The following is a 17,823-nucleotide window of genomic DNA, read 5'->3' as shown; positions in this document are numbered from 1 at the left end:
CTCCTGCATTGCAGGCAGACGCTTTAACCTCTGAGCCACTGCAGAAGGACAAGCAAATCACTATCTTACGGGTTCAGGTTTGTCTTTAGGACTCTGAGAGTCTCAGGCTACTGCCTTGAGGCATTCCCTAATGATGGGGGCTGACTCTGCCAGGTGAGGGGCGCCAGGAGGTGTCACACGCTTCCATGCGCACAGACTTCTTAGTGAGCCTCCTTTCTGACGCTCCTGGGAGATATCACGGCAGCTCTGCAAGGGAGGGTCCAGACTTCAGGGTGCGAATGGTGGGTTTCCAGGGACTTTCCAAGGATGTGAAAACCAGATTCAGTATTCTGCTGGCGGGCAGACCGCAACCCTAGAAATCACCCTTCCACACGCACGCACACACATATGCACACACACACGTGCACATACGTGTGCACAGACGCTCATGGAAGTCCAGCCAGACCGCCCCACTGTAGCCTCGGCGTCGGGCTAATTGGAAAGTCCCGCGCTTTCGCGTCGCCACGCTGTGCACAGGTCAGGTCCGGAAGACGCCGCGCTGCCGCCGCCCTGGGGAGGCCCCGAAGCGGGCGGGCGGCGCGCGCACGTGGCGGGCCAGGCCGGAGGCCGCGGCGGAGGCGGGGCCGACAGCGGAGCCTGACGCCGGGCCTTTAAGAGGGCGGGCGGGCGGGTGGCGTGGGCGGGGACGGGCGCGACGACCCAGGCACAAGGGAGGCACAGGCCCCGCCCCGACCCCGGCCCGGCCCCGCCCCGCAGGCCGCGCCCCCTCCCCCGCCCCGCGGCCCAAGCCTTCTCCGGCCGCCACTGGGCCGCGGGCGGGACGCCTGGGGCGGCGCGCGCAGGAGGAAGCGCGGCCGGCCGCGGCCCGGGAACAGCCCAGACGCCCGAGTCGGCAACGCGGGCCGCGTCTCTATCTGCCAGGTGCGCGGGGTTGGAGGCGCAGTCCTGGGCCGTGGCCGTCGCGCGCCGGCCGGCTTTTCCTCCAGCTCACGCCTTCCGCCCGGCCTCTCGGCGCCCGGGGCCCGCACCGCCAGCTGCCCTGATCCGCCCGCCGCGCCCCCGTCCCGCCCCCCGCGAGTCCCGGCCGGCGGCGAGCTGATGTCCTGAGCTTGCCGCCCGCGGGCTGTGCGCCCGGCCGGGGGCTGCCTGGGAAGTTGGGGCGAGGCGTGCTGGGTATGCGCCATCACCATGTCCCGCCTGGGCTCGTGGCTCGATGAGGTCCAGTGGCTGGCCTTGGTGGCTCTCTTCGTCGTGGCCCTGGGCACGGTGGGCCTGTACCTGGCGCAGTGGGCGCTGGCCAGGGCGCGACCCCGCTCCCGAAGGCGGGCGGCGGAGCCTGGTGACTGCCAGCGCCCAGAGTCGGATGCGCTGCTCGCCTGGATCCTGACTCTGAACAGCTGGAGGAGCCAGTGGCAGGCCGCCTGGGTGACCGCCCTGAACGATGAGGCCAAACGGAAGGGGGTGAGTTTCTGTGAGGGCGGCCGTGCTGCGGGGTCGGGCGCGGTGATCGCGGGGTGTCTTCAGGCTCTTATTCCCTGGAGCCTCGCCACAGCCCTTGACTGCTTCAAGGGGCAGAGCATCCTTGAAAGTTAGAAAGACCGTGGAGCCCGAGGACCCTCGGTGGGGAATGAAGGCGGAGTGATTAGGTCTCATTAGCCTGACCTGAAGTGTGCCAGGAGGACAGCCTGGCTGCTGGAGGGACTTGTTCAGGGGCCACTTCCCCACTGGCTCTTACCTGTCCTTCCTGGCCGGCGTCCCAGGTGGCTTCCCGTATTCGCCTGGACACTGGACCGCTTTTGCACCTGATTTATGAATCACTCTGAACCAAATATGCTTCCATCTATGGAGCTGAATTTTACCCAGAATGTATAACCCAAAGGTTTGCACTTAAAATTAGTGGCCATTGAGGGCCAGCTACTGGCCAGACGTGTGTTGGGGGCTTTAGGTACATATGATCGTCTCTGAATCCTCACAGTTCCTGGAGCAAAGGCATCCTCAGCATTTTAGAGGTGGGGGAAACTGAGGCCTGGAGAGGTTAAGTAGCCTGCCTAAGGTTACACAGCCCATGGGTGGCAGAGCTGGGATTTGAACCCAGCTACCTGCCTGTTGGGATAGTCCTCCTTAAACCATTCTGCCTGGCTCCATGACATTTCCTGATTGGCTCAGAACCTGTGTTCTGAATGAGAACTTCCTGAAAACTCTTAGGGGCTTAGTCTGAACTCTGTTGCCTTGGGCACCTGTGGTTGTGTTCCTGGTCTAGTTAATGGCTGGGTGGCTTATTGGTACTTTTAAGGCATCTTGGTTTAATGATGCACTCCTCTTGTCTGCTGTTTCTAAATATTCCATAGAAGGAATGAAGGCCTGGTGAGTCTGGGGCACTAAGTCTTTGCCAGTCCTCCTTGCTCCTTGCTCCCAGGTGTACACGCTCCTCCACCTGCTTGGGAACTTAGTGGAGAAGCCCATGGCCTTTTGCTTTGGAAACAGCAAATGCTGCGTGTCTAAACTGTCAGCCTTCAGAATACTGCATGGCGAGCCCTCTGTCTGGTTCTTGTGCCGTGGCCTTGACTCATGTAGCCATGGACCTGAAAAACAGAAAAGCTTTGAGTGCGAATGAGCATAAATCCAACAAAAGACTATGTTCTGAACTCTGGGAAAAAATAACCATGCCTTTTGGATGCAAAAAGCCTTCAAGGTCATTTGACTTCTGACTGCCCGGGTGCCTGGAGTCTGTGACCTCGCTGTGAGAACTGGACAGCTCTTCAGAGGAACCACCCCATTTCTTGTGGGAACCCTGAAGCCCCGTGACCTCACCTGGACAAGCAAACACAAATTTGTTTCCCCACGAAGCTGCTGTCATTGACCCCTGGTTGACCGGGTGTCCTGGGCCTGGGTTCCGGGGCTGAGTACACTGCAGGCTGGAGTTGTGAGCGGGTGAAAGTCTTGTCTCAGCTGGAAGAGACGGGGGCATGATGTGGGCCACTGATTCTGCCTCTCAGCCTTTTCTGAGCTGATCTGTAGGGTCCTGTTGTCACCCTGGGGCCCTTGAGAGAGTCAGGCAGAGGCACAACCCTCCCTCCTGTAAGTCTGGGACAGTCCTGCTTAAACCATTCTGCCTGGCTCCCTGACATTTCCTGATTGGCTCAGAACCTGCAATTGCCTTGATTGGAAGCTTCCAGATTATCTGTGTGCCTGGAGGGCTGAGAAAGGAGGAAATCTCTGCCCTGGAATTTGTGGGCAGCCCTTTGAGTAACTGGAGAAAATACCTGAAGGTTTCGGATGAAGACCTTTCTTCCTGCTCGCTCACATCTGTGTGGGTGGAGGCCTCGGCTTGAGTTGGGGGAGGTTTGGCTTATTTGCCTGTCCTCTGCTATTCACCATGCACTGCAGAATCTTAGACACTAGTTTTTCCAGAACTCCTGCCTGGAAGGGGCAATGATGTACTGAGTATAAGCTCAAGGCAGCTCTAAGTTTTCTCTGACAGCAGTTGGGTCTGAGTGTGGTATCAGGTGACTCAGTGTGTGTGTGTGTGTGTCACTTTGCTCTCCCTGGTACCTGGACGTGTTGCTTGATTTGAATTCAAATGGAAGGTTCTGCAGGCTGATAGGATCTGGATAACTGCTGCTATGGCCTTGGCACACCCCCTCCCCTGTCCTGGGCCATCCGATTGCAGCACTAATGACAGAGTGGGTGAGCAGGCCCTGGTGCTTTCCTAGTGGGTGTCCTGACCTGGCAGCCAGCCCTGCGGGACTCTCCCTCTGTCCTCCCTTCAGCTCGATTCCCACTAATCCCCGATTAGGGTTGACAACTCCAAGTCCGCATTCGGTGCAGCGAGCCAGCTTAGCGGCCCCCTCCTGCCCCCACCCTGTGCTGTTGTCTGTTTGCCCTGGCCCAAGAGGAGAGCACTCCTGTCCCTGGGGGATTGGCAATAACTGTCATCTCCAGCATCTTCTGTGCAAGGTGGAGTTCTCTCCTGAGTGGAGCAACTGCTCTCATCCTGTTTTACCCCAGTTCGTATCTTAGGACTGCAAGGAACCCTAAACCCTTCTAGCAGCACCTCTTCCTTCCCCAAAAGGGGAGACAGAGAAGTATGAACTGGAGAGACTTGCCAGTGTTGAGCTAGACCCAGGGCCAGGGGTCTTCATGGTTCATCTACATCTGCAAGGGTCCATGGTCCCCCATGGGCAGCAAATTTGACTTTGAGACTCAAATATTTACTTCAGTTGAGGTCCAGCAAGAAAGGATCAAAGGGTATGATTGTTTAACACGTCATCCCCAACAATGGGGCTCCTGTCTCCAGGGAGTTAAAGATGGTTAGTAACTTGTGGAGCCTCCTTTGACCCTGGATGACCAGTGACTGAGGCAGGGCAGGCTCCTTGTATCAGGGGGTCCTACAGGGTTTTGACCCTTACTCCTTATGATTAGACAGGATGCTGAGTTGGAGAGACAGATGAGGGCATGGCTGCTCTGGCAGCACATACCTGGTATTGGGGAACACTGGCAAATTGCCTAGAGACCTTTGAAAGAATATACATGTCTGCCACCTCCCCCACCTCAGACTCAGGGAGTCAGCGGGGGTACAGGGAGCCTACTGTATGTTTCACAAGTTCCCAAAGCTAGCTCTTCACTAGAGAGAAGCTGCTGGACACACACAGGGTCCATAAGCCAGCCAGCATTCTGTCAGTCAGAGTCCCCCCATCCAACACCACCCCTCCACGCTGGCATTGCAAACACCTGACATCAGCTGCTCTGATCGCAGCTCGGTCCATGAGAACGGGAAGATCCCAGGATTGGTTCAGTCACCAACCTGAGAACTAATGCCCTGTTATCTGAGGGCAACAGTGGAGGATTTCCCTTTGCATTTATGAGAATATTTACAAAGTTGTTTGGGGTGACATCACCTCAGCAGCAGTCCACACCCTTGACACCCACCGCTGACTCTGGGGCTGCTCTTTCCACAGCAGGTCACCAGCTCTGAAAGCCAGAGCCCATGGTCCTGAGACCCCTACCCACAGGCTGGATAGAGCCCCCTCCCAAGGCTGATGCTGTCGGGACTACATGCGGGGAGCGGCGGTCTGAGAGCAAGCACCATGTTCTGGACTTGTCTGGGAATGGGTTTCTTGAGTAGGCCCAGGCCCTGGTGGAGAGGGTCATGAAGCTGTTTGTTTCTTTAGTCCTTTGCCCCAGGATTCTTTTCAGAGGAATGTTCTAAATGTAGATGACCAAGACTGTAGGACAATTTGTGGTCTTCATAAAAAAAGAAAAAAAAAGAAGAAGATGCCGTGTGAACTTAAAACATGGTATTAATAGCTCTGACTTGTATATGAGCTGCAGCAATTTTAGGAGTAAACAAAGTGACAAGACTTGGAGGTTTCTTGTTCTGTAATGAGCTTCCTTCAAGTGCTCCTCACAAAAATTCAAGGTCATTGAGTACCGATGGTGCCCACAGTGTAAGAGGTCAGCTGGTAAGAATGGGAAGGTGACCTTGAGTCAGTCATCCTTTACCTGACCGTCAAATTACTCTCCTTGCTGTTGCTCAAACATTCAGGGTTCTTTCCTGTGTGGGGTCTTCCCGCAGGGCATTCCTTCTGTCCCCAACATTTACTCAGGCTTTGTCCTGACGCTTTCGAACTGTGGTGCTGGAGAAGATTCTTGAGAGTCCCTGGGGCAGCAAGGAGATCAGACCAGTGAATCCTAAAAGAAATCAACCCTGAATATTCATTGAAAGTACTGATGCTGAAGCTGAAGCTCCAATACTTTGGCCAACTGATGCGAAGAACCGACTCACTAGAAAAGACCCTGATGCTGGGAAAGACTGAAAACAATAGGAGGAGGGGGTGGCAGAGGATGAGATGGTTAGATAGCATTGCTGACTCCATGGACTTGGATTTGAGCAGACTCTGGGAGATGTTGAAGGACAGGGGAGCCTGGTGTGCTGCAGTCCATGGGGTTGCAAAGAGTCAGATGTGAATGAGCGACTGAAAAACAACAGCAGTATTTCAGGTCTCAAAACAAAAATCCCTCCTCCCCACTTTTTGGCGACTGCTGGCCCACTCCCACCCCAGCAGCACTGTGTGGTCACCGGTGCCCTCATCAGCTCCCAGGATCGTGAGGGAGGCCAGAGCTCTGTCCATCCAGGTGCAGCCCACCCGGCGCCGAGTGCTCAGCTGTCTCAGGGCATGAATAACAGCCCCTGTTAGAAACTTGTCACTGAAGGGGCGAAACGGTGGTGATGTACCTCGGCCTGTCTGGACTCAGGCCTCCCCTGCTTGGGAGCTGGCCAAGCCTGGGCCAAGCAAACTGTTTAATGTGCTTTGTTTTTCACTTCTAAAGCATCAACCTAAAGGAGGCTCACTGATGACTCTGCAGATTGTCAGTAGAAACGAGGAAGAGATGCCAGTTCAGGTTGTTCCTTGTGTTCACCCATTCTCTCAGCAACATGGGAATTCAGGGGAAGGAAGAGTGGGTGTAGTGTTAATGTCAACTAAAATGCAGCCAAAGCTAACTTCCACTCCCGCCAGCCCCCCTGGGTTGTTGAGGAGGGAGGGGACCTCTTGAGCTACTTGGAAGAGCTGTGTGTTCTCTGCTTAGGTTGGGAGGCAGCTCTGGGGCTCTGTGACCTTGGGCAAGCGCTGACCTCTCTGTACTTCATCCCTGGAAGAGGATAACTTGGGGTTCAGCCTGGGAAACAGCATCTAGTCCAGATGAGATGAGATCTGTGTGAAGCCTTTAGCCAATGGGGTCAAGATGGGCTGCTTTCTTGTAACATCCCCTTAAAAAAAAACTTTAAAAATGTTTACTGCGTTTAGATTTAGAGAAAAGTTGTAAAAACAACTGAGTCTCTATCCTTTCCTAATCCATCCTACATAACCATCAGTCAGTTCAGTTCAGTTCAGTCGCTCAGTCATGTCCGACTCGTTGCGACCCCATGAATCGCAGCACGCCAGGCCTCCCTCTCCATCACCAACTCCCGGAGTTCACTCAGACTCACGTCCATCAAGTCAGTGATGCCATCTAGCCATCTCATCCTCTGTCATCCCCTTCTCCTCCTGCCCCCAATCCCTCCCAGCATCAGAGTCTTTTCCAATGAGTCAGCTCTTCTCGTGAGGTGGCCAAAGTACTGGAGTTTCAGCTTTAGCATCATTCCTTCCAAAGAACACTCAGGACTGATCTTCAGAATGGACTGGTTGATTCTCCTTGCAGTCCAAGGGACTCTCAAGAGTCTTCTCCAACACCACACAGGGCTGCAATAATCAGAAACAAGAAATTACATTGGTACAATGTTACTATAATTCATAGTACAATGATATTAACATTGTAACAGTATAAAAAATTAACATTGGTACAGTGTTACTATAGTTCATAGTACAACATTAAAATTGTAACAGTATAAGAAATTAACATTGGTATAATATTAGTATAATTCATAGTATAATGATATTCACATTGTAACAGTATAAAAAGTTAACATTGGTACAATGTTACTATGATTAAAATTTTTTAAATTTATTTTTGGCTGTGCTGGGCTGGGGCTACCCTCTAGTTGCAGCACATGGGCTCTAGGGAGCACGGGCTTCAGGAGCTGCAGTACGGAGGAGGCTCAGTAGTTGAGGGTTCCGGGCTCTGGAGAACAGGCTCAATAGTTGTGGCCCACGGGCTTAGTTGCTTTGAAGCATGTGGAATCTTCCCAGATTAGGGATCAAACCTGTGTCTGCTGCATTGGTAGGTGGATTCTTCACCACAGTGCCAATTCATAGTACAATGATATTCAGTTCAGTCACTCAGTCGTGTCTGACTCTTTGCAACCCCATGAATCACAGCACGCCAGGCCTCCCTGTCCATCACCAACTCCTGGAGTTCACTCAAACTCATGTCCATCAAGTTGGTGATGCCATCCAGCCATCTCATCCTTTGTCGTCCCCTTCTTCTCCTGCTCCCAATCCCTCCCAGCATCAGAGTCTTTTCCAGTGAGTCAGCTCTTCACATGAGATGGCCAAAGTACTGGAGTTTCAGCTTTAGCATCATTCTTTCCAAAGAACACCCAGGACTGATCTCCTTTAGAATGGACTGGTTGAATCTCCTTGTAGTCCAAGAGACTCTCAAGAGTCTTCTCCAACACCTCATTTCAGAAGCATCAATTCTTTGGCAGTCAGCTTTCTTTACAATCCAACTCTCACATCCATACATGACTACTGGAAAAACCATAGCCTTGACTAGACGGACCTTTGTTTGCAAGGTAATGTCTCTGCTTTTGAATATGCTATCTAGGTTGGTCATAACTTTCCTTCCAAGGAGTAAGCATCTTTTCATTTCATGGCTGCAATCACCATCCGCAGTGGTTTTGGAGCCCCCCAAAATAAAGTCTGACACTGTTTCCACTGTTTCCCCATCTATTTCCCATGAAGTGATGGGACCAGACTCCATGATCTCAGTTTTCTGAATGTTGAGCTTTAAGCCAACTTTTTCACTCTCCTCTTTCACTTTCAACAAGAGGCTTTTTAGTTCCTCTTCACTTTCTGCCGTAAGGGTGGTGTCATCTGCATATCTGAGGTTATTGATATTTCTCCCGGCAATCTTGATTTCAGCTTGTGCTTCTTCCAGCCCAGCGTTTCTCATGGTGTACTCTGCATATAAATTAAATAAGCAGGGTGACAATATACAGCCTTGGCGTACTCCTTTTCCTATTTGGAACCAGTCTGTTGTTCCATGTCCAGTTCTAACTATTGCTTCCTGACCTACACAATGATATTAATGTTATTCTAATATAAGAAATTAACGTTGGCAGAATGTTACCATATTTCATGGTACAATTATATTAGCATTGTAACAATATAAGAAATTAACAAAACATTTTAACTAAACTGAAGACCCTGCTTGGTTTCCCTTGTCTTCCACCAGTGTCCTTTTCTTGTTCCAGGGTCCCGTTCAGGTCCTACCTTTGTTGAGTTGTTGCTTTGTGCTTGTCTCCAGCAGTCAGTAAGTTTCCCAGTCTTCCCTTGTTTTGATCATGACCTTGACAACTCTGAAGAGTATTGATTGCTGTTTTGCCAAATATCCCTCAGTTCAGTGTTTTGCACAATTGGGCTGCAGTTCCACAAACCACAGAAGGGATGTGCCCCTTTGAGTATACTATTTCGTGGGTTTATGATGTCAGCATGGCCTACCAGTGGGGACTGTGGCCTTGATCCCTGTGTTAAGGTGATTTCCACCCATTTCTCCTCTTACATCTTATGTCTCCCTTATCCTTCCTCCCTATAGTTAACAGATAGCTCGGGGAGGTACTTTGAGACTGCACAAATCCTGTTACTCTTCACACTTCTGCACGCTGATTTTGGCATCCACGTATCTAGTCTGCGACACTTCTGTGGAGTTTGCCTAATGCTGATTTTCTCTTTTTCTCTCTTTCCTTCGGCGTTTATTCCTTGGAATTCTGTTGCAAGTGAAAGCTGACACTTCTCTTCCATCTATACATTTTATTGAGTATTTACATACGTGTGTATTCATGGATATTTGCTTTATTCCATGGGTTACAACCCAGCATGATATGCTCAGTCATGTCCAACTCTTTGCAGCGCCAGGGACTATAGCCTGCCAGGCTCCTACTCCATAGAATTTTCCAGGCAAGAATACTGGTGTGGAATGCCGATTCCTACTCCAGGGAATCTTCCCAACCCAGGGATCGAAACTTCGTCTCTTGAGTCTATTGCCTCTCCTGCATTGGCAGGCGGGTTCTTACCACTGTGCCACTTGGGAAGCCTCTATAATCCAGTACCATCACTATTTGTTTTGTTGTTTAAACTGTTCTTGTTTGGGCCATTAGAAGCTCTTTTGTGTTCTTACACACACACACACACACACACACACACACACACACACACACACATACATATATTAGCATTTCCTTGATGGTTCTGCAAGATCTTGTATTTTCTTCTCTGGCCCTGGATTTGACCACTTCTCCAAGCAGCTCTGATTCCTTTTACTGAAGAATTATTTAGAATACAAGATTTGGGCATCAGGGGTGTTCATTACTGCTGGGGCCTCATTGCTTCTAGACCCTCTTAGTGAACAGACCTAGGAAAAGATATGTGTGGATGGCACATATTCATCTAACACATCTCTCTGCCTCTATCTTCAAAATCATAACTATGTTGACACTCCTTTTCATACTGTTGGAGAAAGGAATGGCAAACCATTCCAAGTATCCTGGCTTAAAACTCAACATTCAAAAAACTAAGATCGTGGCATCTTGTCCCATCACTTCATGGCAAATAGATGAGGGAAAAATGGAAACAGTGACAAATTTTATTTTTCTTGGGCTACAAAATCACTGCAGATGATGACTGCAGCCATGATATTAAAAGACACTTGCTCCTTGGAAGAAAAGCTATGATAGATCTAGACACTGTGTTAAAAAGCAGAGACATCACCTTGCTGACAAAGGTCCAGCTAGTCAAAGCTATGGATTTTCCAGTAGTCATGTGTGTATATGAGAGTTGGACCATAAAGAAGGCTGAGCACCAAAGAATTGATGCTTTCAAATTGTGTTGCTAGAAGAGACCCTTGAAAGTCCCTTGGATGGCAAGGGGATCAAACCAGTCAATCCTAAAGAAAATCAACCCTGAATATTCACTGGAAGAACTGATGCTGAAGCTCCAATACTTTGGCCACCTGATGCCAAGAGCCAGCTCATTGGAAAAGACCTTGATCCTGGGAAGGACTGAAGGCAGGAGGAGAAAGGGGCAACAGAGGATGAGATGGTTGGATGGCATCACCAACTTAATGGACACAAGTGTGAGCAAACTCTGGGAAATGATGAAGGACAGGGAAGTCGGGTGTGCTGCAGTCCATGGGGTCACAAGAAGTCGGACATGACTGAGCCACTGAACAACAAATGCTGATAACCCAGATTCCAGGCCAATGGCACAGAGTTCGTTTTCATCTTCCCCTTTCCTTATCTCTAACTTCCTCCTCCAAGAGCGAGGCATCTGGGACTCACTGTCTGTGACATACTTATGTGGTCAACTCCAGCGTACACATAACGTGCTTTCTGCATTGCTGACCTGTGCCCCCATGAGAATCACATTTCCTGGCTAGATTCTCGCGTTTATGTGCAGCCAGGATCCTGTTTGCCACAGTTTCTCCGGTTCAATGTGTTTCCTGCCCCTTCTGGTGGTTGTGTTCTTTACTTGCGCAGTTACGTTTGTGTTCTATCTGGGGCTCCTCCCACATCCAGATTTTTCACAACTCCATCTTTAGCCAGTGATTTGGGATGCCACTCTTGTCACTGACTCTTTCCATACATGTTGGGGTCTATTCTGCAGGCCCAGTGTTAGCCCCACTGGTATCTGTGTGTTTGTGTGCTGGTACCACACGCTTGGAATCACTGAGGCTCTGTACGTGCATGCATGCTGTCACTTCAGCGGTTTCTGACTCTTTGTGACCCCGTGGACTGTAACCCACCAGCCTCCTCTGTCCATGGGATTATCCAGGCAAGAATACTGGAGTGGGTTTCCATTTCCTACTCCAGGGGATCTTCCCGACCCAGGGATCAAACCCACATCTCTTCCATCTCCCGCATTGCAGGCAGATTGTTTATCACTGTGCCAACCTGCGAAGCCCACAGAGGTTCTGTAGTGTGTCTTAATGTCTGGGAGAGCTAGTGGCTTGTGTTTCTTTCTCAGTTGTTCTCCTGGCAGTTGCTGCCTGTTGCTTTTCCTTGTAGATGTAAAGTCTTTCTTTGGTCTGAGTGGGGTTGAGTCTAGAACGATGCTACCTGCCCATGGACAGAGTGCAGAGATGCAGGTATTTTGCTGCACACAGGCTGGGCTCTCTGAAACTCCAGGATCAATCAGAAAGGGAAGGGGAACTTTGGGGTCCTCATTTTAACTGAATCACATATTTTCTTTGTGAGCCTGCCTCTTGACATTAACTTTCCTAGCAGACTATCTACAGGGTTTTCATTCAGAAGGTGCCATGGGTAAGAGGGTGTAGATGGCACCTCCTGATGGGCAGGGGCAGGAGGTGACATCCAGGCTGCTTAAGTCTACGTGGTCTCGTCAGGCTGGTGTAGAAGGTACATTGTTTCACATGCAGTCCCAGCAGCTGTGGGGCTTCCCAGGTAGTGCAGTGATAAAGAATCTGCCTGCAATGCAGGAGACACAAGAGGCATGGGTTCTAGCCCTGGGTGGGGAAGATCCCCTGGAGGAGGAAATGCAACCCACTCCAGTAGTCTTGCCTGGAGAATCCCATGGACAGAGGAGTCTGGTGGGCTCTAGTCCATGGGGTCACAAAGAGTTGGTGGTGGTCTAGCAGCTGTAATGACTGCTGCAAGGGGTCAGTCTCCTGCCTAGTACTGCACTCTGTGCTGGGGCTGCTCTTTCAATAGGAGGCCTGGCACACGGGGCGATGTCATCCCCAAGCCACTGGCCAGCAGGTCGCACCAAAACAAGCTCTAGCCATGGAGAACATCCGTAGAGCAGCCCCGAGCCATGACTTCATCGCTCTTGAGAAGTGGATTTAATTCTCCCCTGATGGTTTGTAGAGGTGAGATTGATGTCGCTAAGACAAGATGAGGTTAGAAGAACGTCAGTGACAATGTTCTGTGCCTGTAGGTGTGCGCTGCATCACTGGGGATTCTTAAGAAACAGCCCTGGGCTGACTTCATTCTTGCTCATCCCCACTGCCCTTGCCAGGAGAGCTTTGCTGCCATTTGTACCATTTCTGTCCCCCACCCTTAATCTTGCCTTGCAGTTGGAACCAGCTCATCACAGCCGGGAGTCTCAGAAATAGATGAGATGTGGTGGGGAGCTGCGGGGCTGAGTCTGGTTTTAAATCCATGATCAGAACTCATTTGATAATGATGGGCTTTCTGGAGCATGTCAGGAAGAGAGTTGAAGGAGAGTTTGTTCTAGGGTCGTATTGTTGGCATACGTGTTCAGCAGCACAAGAGAACTTTTTAAAAAATATACATAAATTTATTTAATTGGAGGTTAATTACTTTACAGTATTAAATTGGTTTTGCCATACATCAACATGAATCCACCACAGGTATACACGTGTTCCCCATCCTGAACCCCACTCCCTCTTCCCTCCCTGTACCATCCCTCTGGGTCGTCCCAGTGCACCAGCCCCAAGCATCCAGTATCATGCATCGAACCTGGACTGGCGATTCATTTCATATATGATATTATACATGTTTCAGTGCCATTCTCCCAAAACATCCCACGCTCTCCCTCTCCCACAGAGTCCAAAATACCAAGACCTGGTTGGTAATCCAAGTCCTGATTTAGTCTTTCATAAAGCATTAGTCTTATTGCCTTGTGTTTATAATAATTGATTTGCATGTCTTGCATTGAAGATTTTAATTGCAAAAAACAAAATTTAATGCAGAATTTTCATGAAAGATTTTAATTGCAAGAACTTGTCACCTGCCAGAGTGACAAGCCATGGAGGACATTTCTGGGAGGGTATGAGAGGATGTGGAGAGCTGAAGGTGGAGTTAAACCAGGAGACCACGGAGGGCAGGAGCCTGGCAGCTCTGGGGGTCCTCAAAGCAGGGATTCAGGAACCTGATCCTTGAGCAGTACTGCTGGCTGGCTCATTTCCAGGCAAAGAATCCTAAATTCCATGGAGAAGCACCTGTCTGCTCCCCACGGGTTCCTGCCCACCTGCCACTTGGGCAGTGGGAGACAAGAAGAGGGTAACCTAAGGAGAGTGCCCGCACCCCCGTGGGGCAGGGAGAGGTGATTCTCTGAAACTAGGGAGAGAGCTTTCCTAGAGAAAGGGGAGAACACAGCCCATGTACCTGCTGTGCCCCACCTGCAGGCCAGCCGCGCACCTACCCTCCTGGGAGCCTGGGCTTCTCCGCTCTCACTGTGAACCTGAGCTCTCAAAACCCCCTCTGCCGTCTTCATTTTTTTATTTTGTCCCGGAGTTTCTTACTGATATTTGTCCCGGGCTGCTCTTCAGAAGCACCTATTGAACTAAATGAAGTCATATCACATCTTCTTAGAACTACAGAGCTTTGTGGCAAGTACATCATCTCCTTTAGAAAGTAGCTCCCCCCCCAGCCCCCACCCTCCCAGGGCACCGTCTCCTCACTCTGCTCTTCTGTTCCAGGGCCCGCTGCTCCTCTGCTTCCAGGAGGACCTGCTGCAGCCACCCCTGGAGCTGACCGTGCAGCAAGTCTCCAGCGTGGCCCAGTCGGCCCAGGAGAAGGTGAGCCAGGTGCTGTCACCTGCTGGAGGCCTTTCCTCACCCAGGAAGCCAATTTTAAACTGGGATGTATAACTGGGTTACTTTGCTATACACCAGAGATTGACACATTATAATCAACTATACTTCAATTTTTTTTTTTTTTAACTGGGGTGGGGGAATTTATTCTTCGAATTATTGAAAATGCCAGACATCTTACACCAAAAAAATAAATAAAATATGGCCCATCATTGATGAATGGATAAATAAAATATGGCATTCCCACATGATGGAGTATTATTTGGCCTCATGAAGGAATGTGATTCTGACACGTGCTCCCACGTGGATGAGCCTTGAAGACATTCCACTAAGCAAAAGAAGCCAGACATGACACATATTACGAGATTCCAGTCACATGAAGTCAGAATAGGTAAATCAGTGGAGACAGAAAGTAGACAAGTGGTGTCCGGGGCCTGGGGGTGGGCTGTGAACAGCCACTGCTGGTGGGGCTGGGATTTCAGGGGGCGACGGAACGTTCCAGACGTGGTGCTGGGGATGCTTGCACAACAGTGTGAAATGTATCTGACATATATTTGATATACTTAAAAGCCATTTGATTGTATAGTTTAAATGATCAGATTATTTGTAAATTTATATATGTATCAGTTCAGTTCAGTTGCTCAGTCGTGTCCGACTCTTTGCAACCCCATGTACTGCTGCAGCACACCAGGCCTCCCTGTTCATCACCAACTCCCGGAGTCCACCCAACCCCATGTCCATTGAGTCAGTGATGCCATCTAGCCATCTCATCCTCTGTCGTCCCCTTCTCCTCCTGCCCTCAATCTTTCCCAGCATCAAGGTCTTTTCAAATGAGTCAGCTCTTTGCATCAGGTGGCCAAAGTATTGGAGTTTTAGCTTGAACATCAATCCTTTCAATGAACACCCAGGACTGATCTATAAATTTTATTAAATTATAACCATACATTTTATAATTTATGAAATGTTGTTTAGTTGCTAAGTCATTTCCGACTCTTTGTGACCCCAAGGACTGGAACCCGCCAGGCTCCCCTGTCCAGCGGATTTCCCAGGCAAGAATACTGGAGTGGGTTGCCATTTCCTTCTCCAGTGGATCTTCCTGACCTGGGGATGGAACTCATGTTTCCTGTATTGGCAGGCGGGTTCCTTACCACTGGGCCACCAGGGAAGCTCTAGATTTATATGAGTACAGTTATAAATAATATGTGAATAATTCTGTGGCATAATATATAGATTTTAGCCATTTAGCTATTACACAGAGTTTATTTTATAGTTGCTAACAGTTTACAGGCTGAAATTACTTGTTACACTGGTCAACTATCATAAAAAATGGGAAAAATTTTTTGTAATAAAAAGTCTCTGCGAAGTGCTGAGAGACTCTTAAGTATAAGCCTCCCCTTGTTCTTGATATTTTTTTGTCAAGTTAAATGCATACCATTTAGCAGACTGTGAGGAGGAGATACCTGGGTGGCCCTGGGCTCAGAAGGAGCTCCCACCCAGCCACTGGAACCCCATCCTTGTGTATCCTCGCCCACCCCCATCCTGGGTCAGCTAGAACATCATTTGTACATTTCAAATGTTTATTGTTTTATGTGTACATTTTCACAAAAAGCTTTCTCTTTACAAGAACATGGCAGTCTGGATGTTCACCCAGGTTGGTTTTTGGGGCTGTAGTTCATTAGCTAGAACTGCAGTTCACGACTCTGGGTGGACACAGGCAGCTTTGCCCACCTTCTGCAGATGGACAATGAGACGGTTTTCTCTTTTTCACAAGTGCAGCAAGGCTGCCCTGAACTGTTTCCTGAGTCCTCAGACTCAAGCCTGGGAGTATCTCTGGGGCAGGTGTGAGGTTCCTGGGTTGTAGGTTCACACAATCAGCTCCAGAATTGGTCACCCAGGCACTGACCCAGCATCCCTTGCCCTGGCAATGCAGAAGGGCTGTCTCTCCCCATGCCCTGGTGGATCCTGGAGCCTCAGAGCTCCATAACCCCTGCAGCAAGCATGGGAAATCCCTGGGAGATGCTGGGAGGAAACTGGTGGCAACAAGGCAGGATGGCACCAGCACAGCCCTGAGAGCCGGAGGGGGCCCTGTGAGCAGGTGGTGCAGTGCCCAGGTTTCAGAAGCCAGGGGTCTGGGGGCAGCTTGCTGTAGGCCTGACCTACCCGAGTTCCCTGCTTGGGATGTGCCCCTGTACATTGACTGAGTGCCCTACTATTGACAAATAAGCCTCAAGCCCCTTTGTGATGGACAGTTTCTGTTTTCCTGTTTTCTGACACTGTCAGTGTTGAAAGAACAGAGCTCAGAGACTGGCCTGGAGGTGCTGGGGAGGGGGCAGGGATTAGAAATGGCCATAGACCATTTTTAAAGGTCTTGCTAGATAGATATACATAGTACCAGAAACACAGCATTTGGGAAGTGGATGTTTAAACTGTGTTTGTTTTAATACCATGGCAGAAATATTGCACACCCATCAAAAAGCTGAGAAAAATGTATAGAATTCCACAGGCTTTATTTTTTTAAAGCCTGTCATTAACACTTTTTTAAACATTCAGTTAATTAATTTTTTTATCTTGGTTGTGTTGGGTCTCTGTTGCTGCCCCCAGGCTTTCTCTAGCTGGGGCAAGCGGGAGGCTGCTCTTGGTTGCGGTGTGTGGGCTTCTCACTGTGGTGGCTTCTGCTGTTGCAGATCACAGGCTCTCGGTGCCCGGGCTTCAGTAGTTGCAGCCCCTGGGCTCAGTAGTTGTGGTACTTGGGCTTAGTTGCTCCCCAGCATGTGGGATCTTCTCAAACCAGGGATCAAACAGATGTCCCTTATGTTGCAAGGTGGATTCTTAACCATGGGACCACCAGGGAAGCCCTGCATCAAGTTTTTTAAGTCTGCCCTCTTCCTCCTTGCTCTCAGCCCTCCTTCCTTTGCTCCCTGCAGATGGGACCGTGGGCAGAGCTGTCCGCACTCTGTGCTAGGAAGCTTTTCACCCAGTAAACTACTAGAAAGTGCACACGATTTTGTTTTCTTTTACAAGTTTCTTCATAGTTCTTGTCTCCTATGTTTTCTTGGCCAGAGAGGACCTGAGCGCCTGCCAGTGCCTTTGTGCGGGCATCAGGGCCCTCCTCTTGGGCAGGAGCCCAGCCCCCTGAGCAATGCAGGAAAGTGGGTTGAATGTCGTGGTCCCAGGGAACCAGCTCAGGCGCCCTGTGGGGATCCACCTGGCCCGTGGGAAGTGGGGAGCAGGATACCCCCAGGTGCTTGGATCCTGTACACAACCTCTTCCTCTCTTGGACGTGCATCTTGACAGATCACAGCCCATTTCAGGGTACCCACTTGCAAAGCAATCGAGGCTGACTAGTCAGTTTCTCTTGTAACGTGTCCCCATGGGAGGTTCCCAAATATCCGCAAGTTAAATGAAGGACAGACATCGTCCCAGGAGCTGATGACAGTGCCTTCCTTCTTTCAGGGTCTGGGCCGCCCACAGGGTCTCCAAACGTAGATTGAATCCTGTACCAGCATTGTCACATGCTCCCTCTGCGCGATGTAATTCCTGAGAAGGGGAATCCACAGCAGAACCTCAGGACACAAACAGATCGTGTCCAGG

At 50.1% G+C, this 17,823-nt stretch overlaps 1 protein-coding gene across 1 annotated transcript in view; it reads left to right on the top strand.

Annotated features, from left to right (window-relative positions):
• Positions 1-769: 769 nt before the first annotated feature.
• C2CD2 (C2 calcium dependent domain containing 2) overlaps positions 770-17,823 on the top strand; it is a 63,758-nt gene continuing 46,704 nt past the window's right edge. Inside the window, exons 1-2 of the mRNA XM_069581540.1 lie at positions 770-1,461; positions 14,119-14,217. Coding sequence (XP_069437641.1) covers positions 1,189-1,461; positions 14,119-14,217 — 372 coding nt within the window. The 5' untranslated portion in view covers positions 770-1,188. The remainder of the gene's footprint in view (positions 1,462-14,118; positions 14,218-17,823) is intronic.

The sequence above is a fragment of the Ovis canadensis genome, chromosome 1 (genome assembly GCF_042477335.2).
Source record: "Ovis canadensis isolate MfBH-ARS-UI-01 breed Bighorn chromosome 1, ARS-UI_OviCan_v2, whole genome shotgun sequence".
Lineage (NCBI taxonomy): Eukaryota > Metazoa > Chordata > Mammalia > Artiodactyla > Bovidae > Ovis > Ovis canadensis.
Note: the sequence above shows the minus strand (reverse complement) of the source record. Positions and strands in the feature narration are given on the sequence as shown.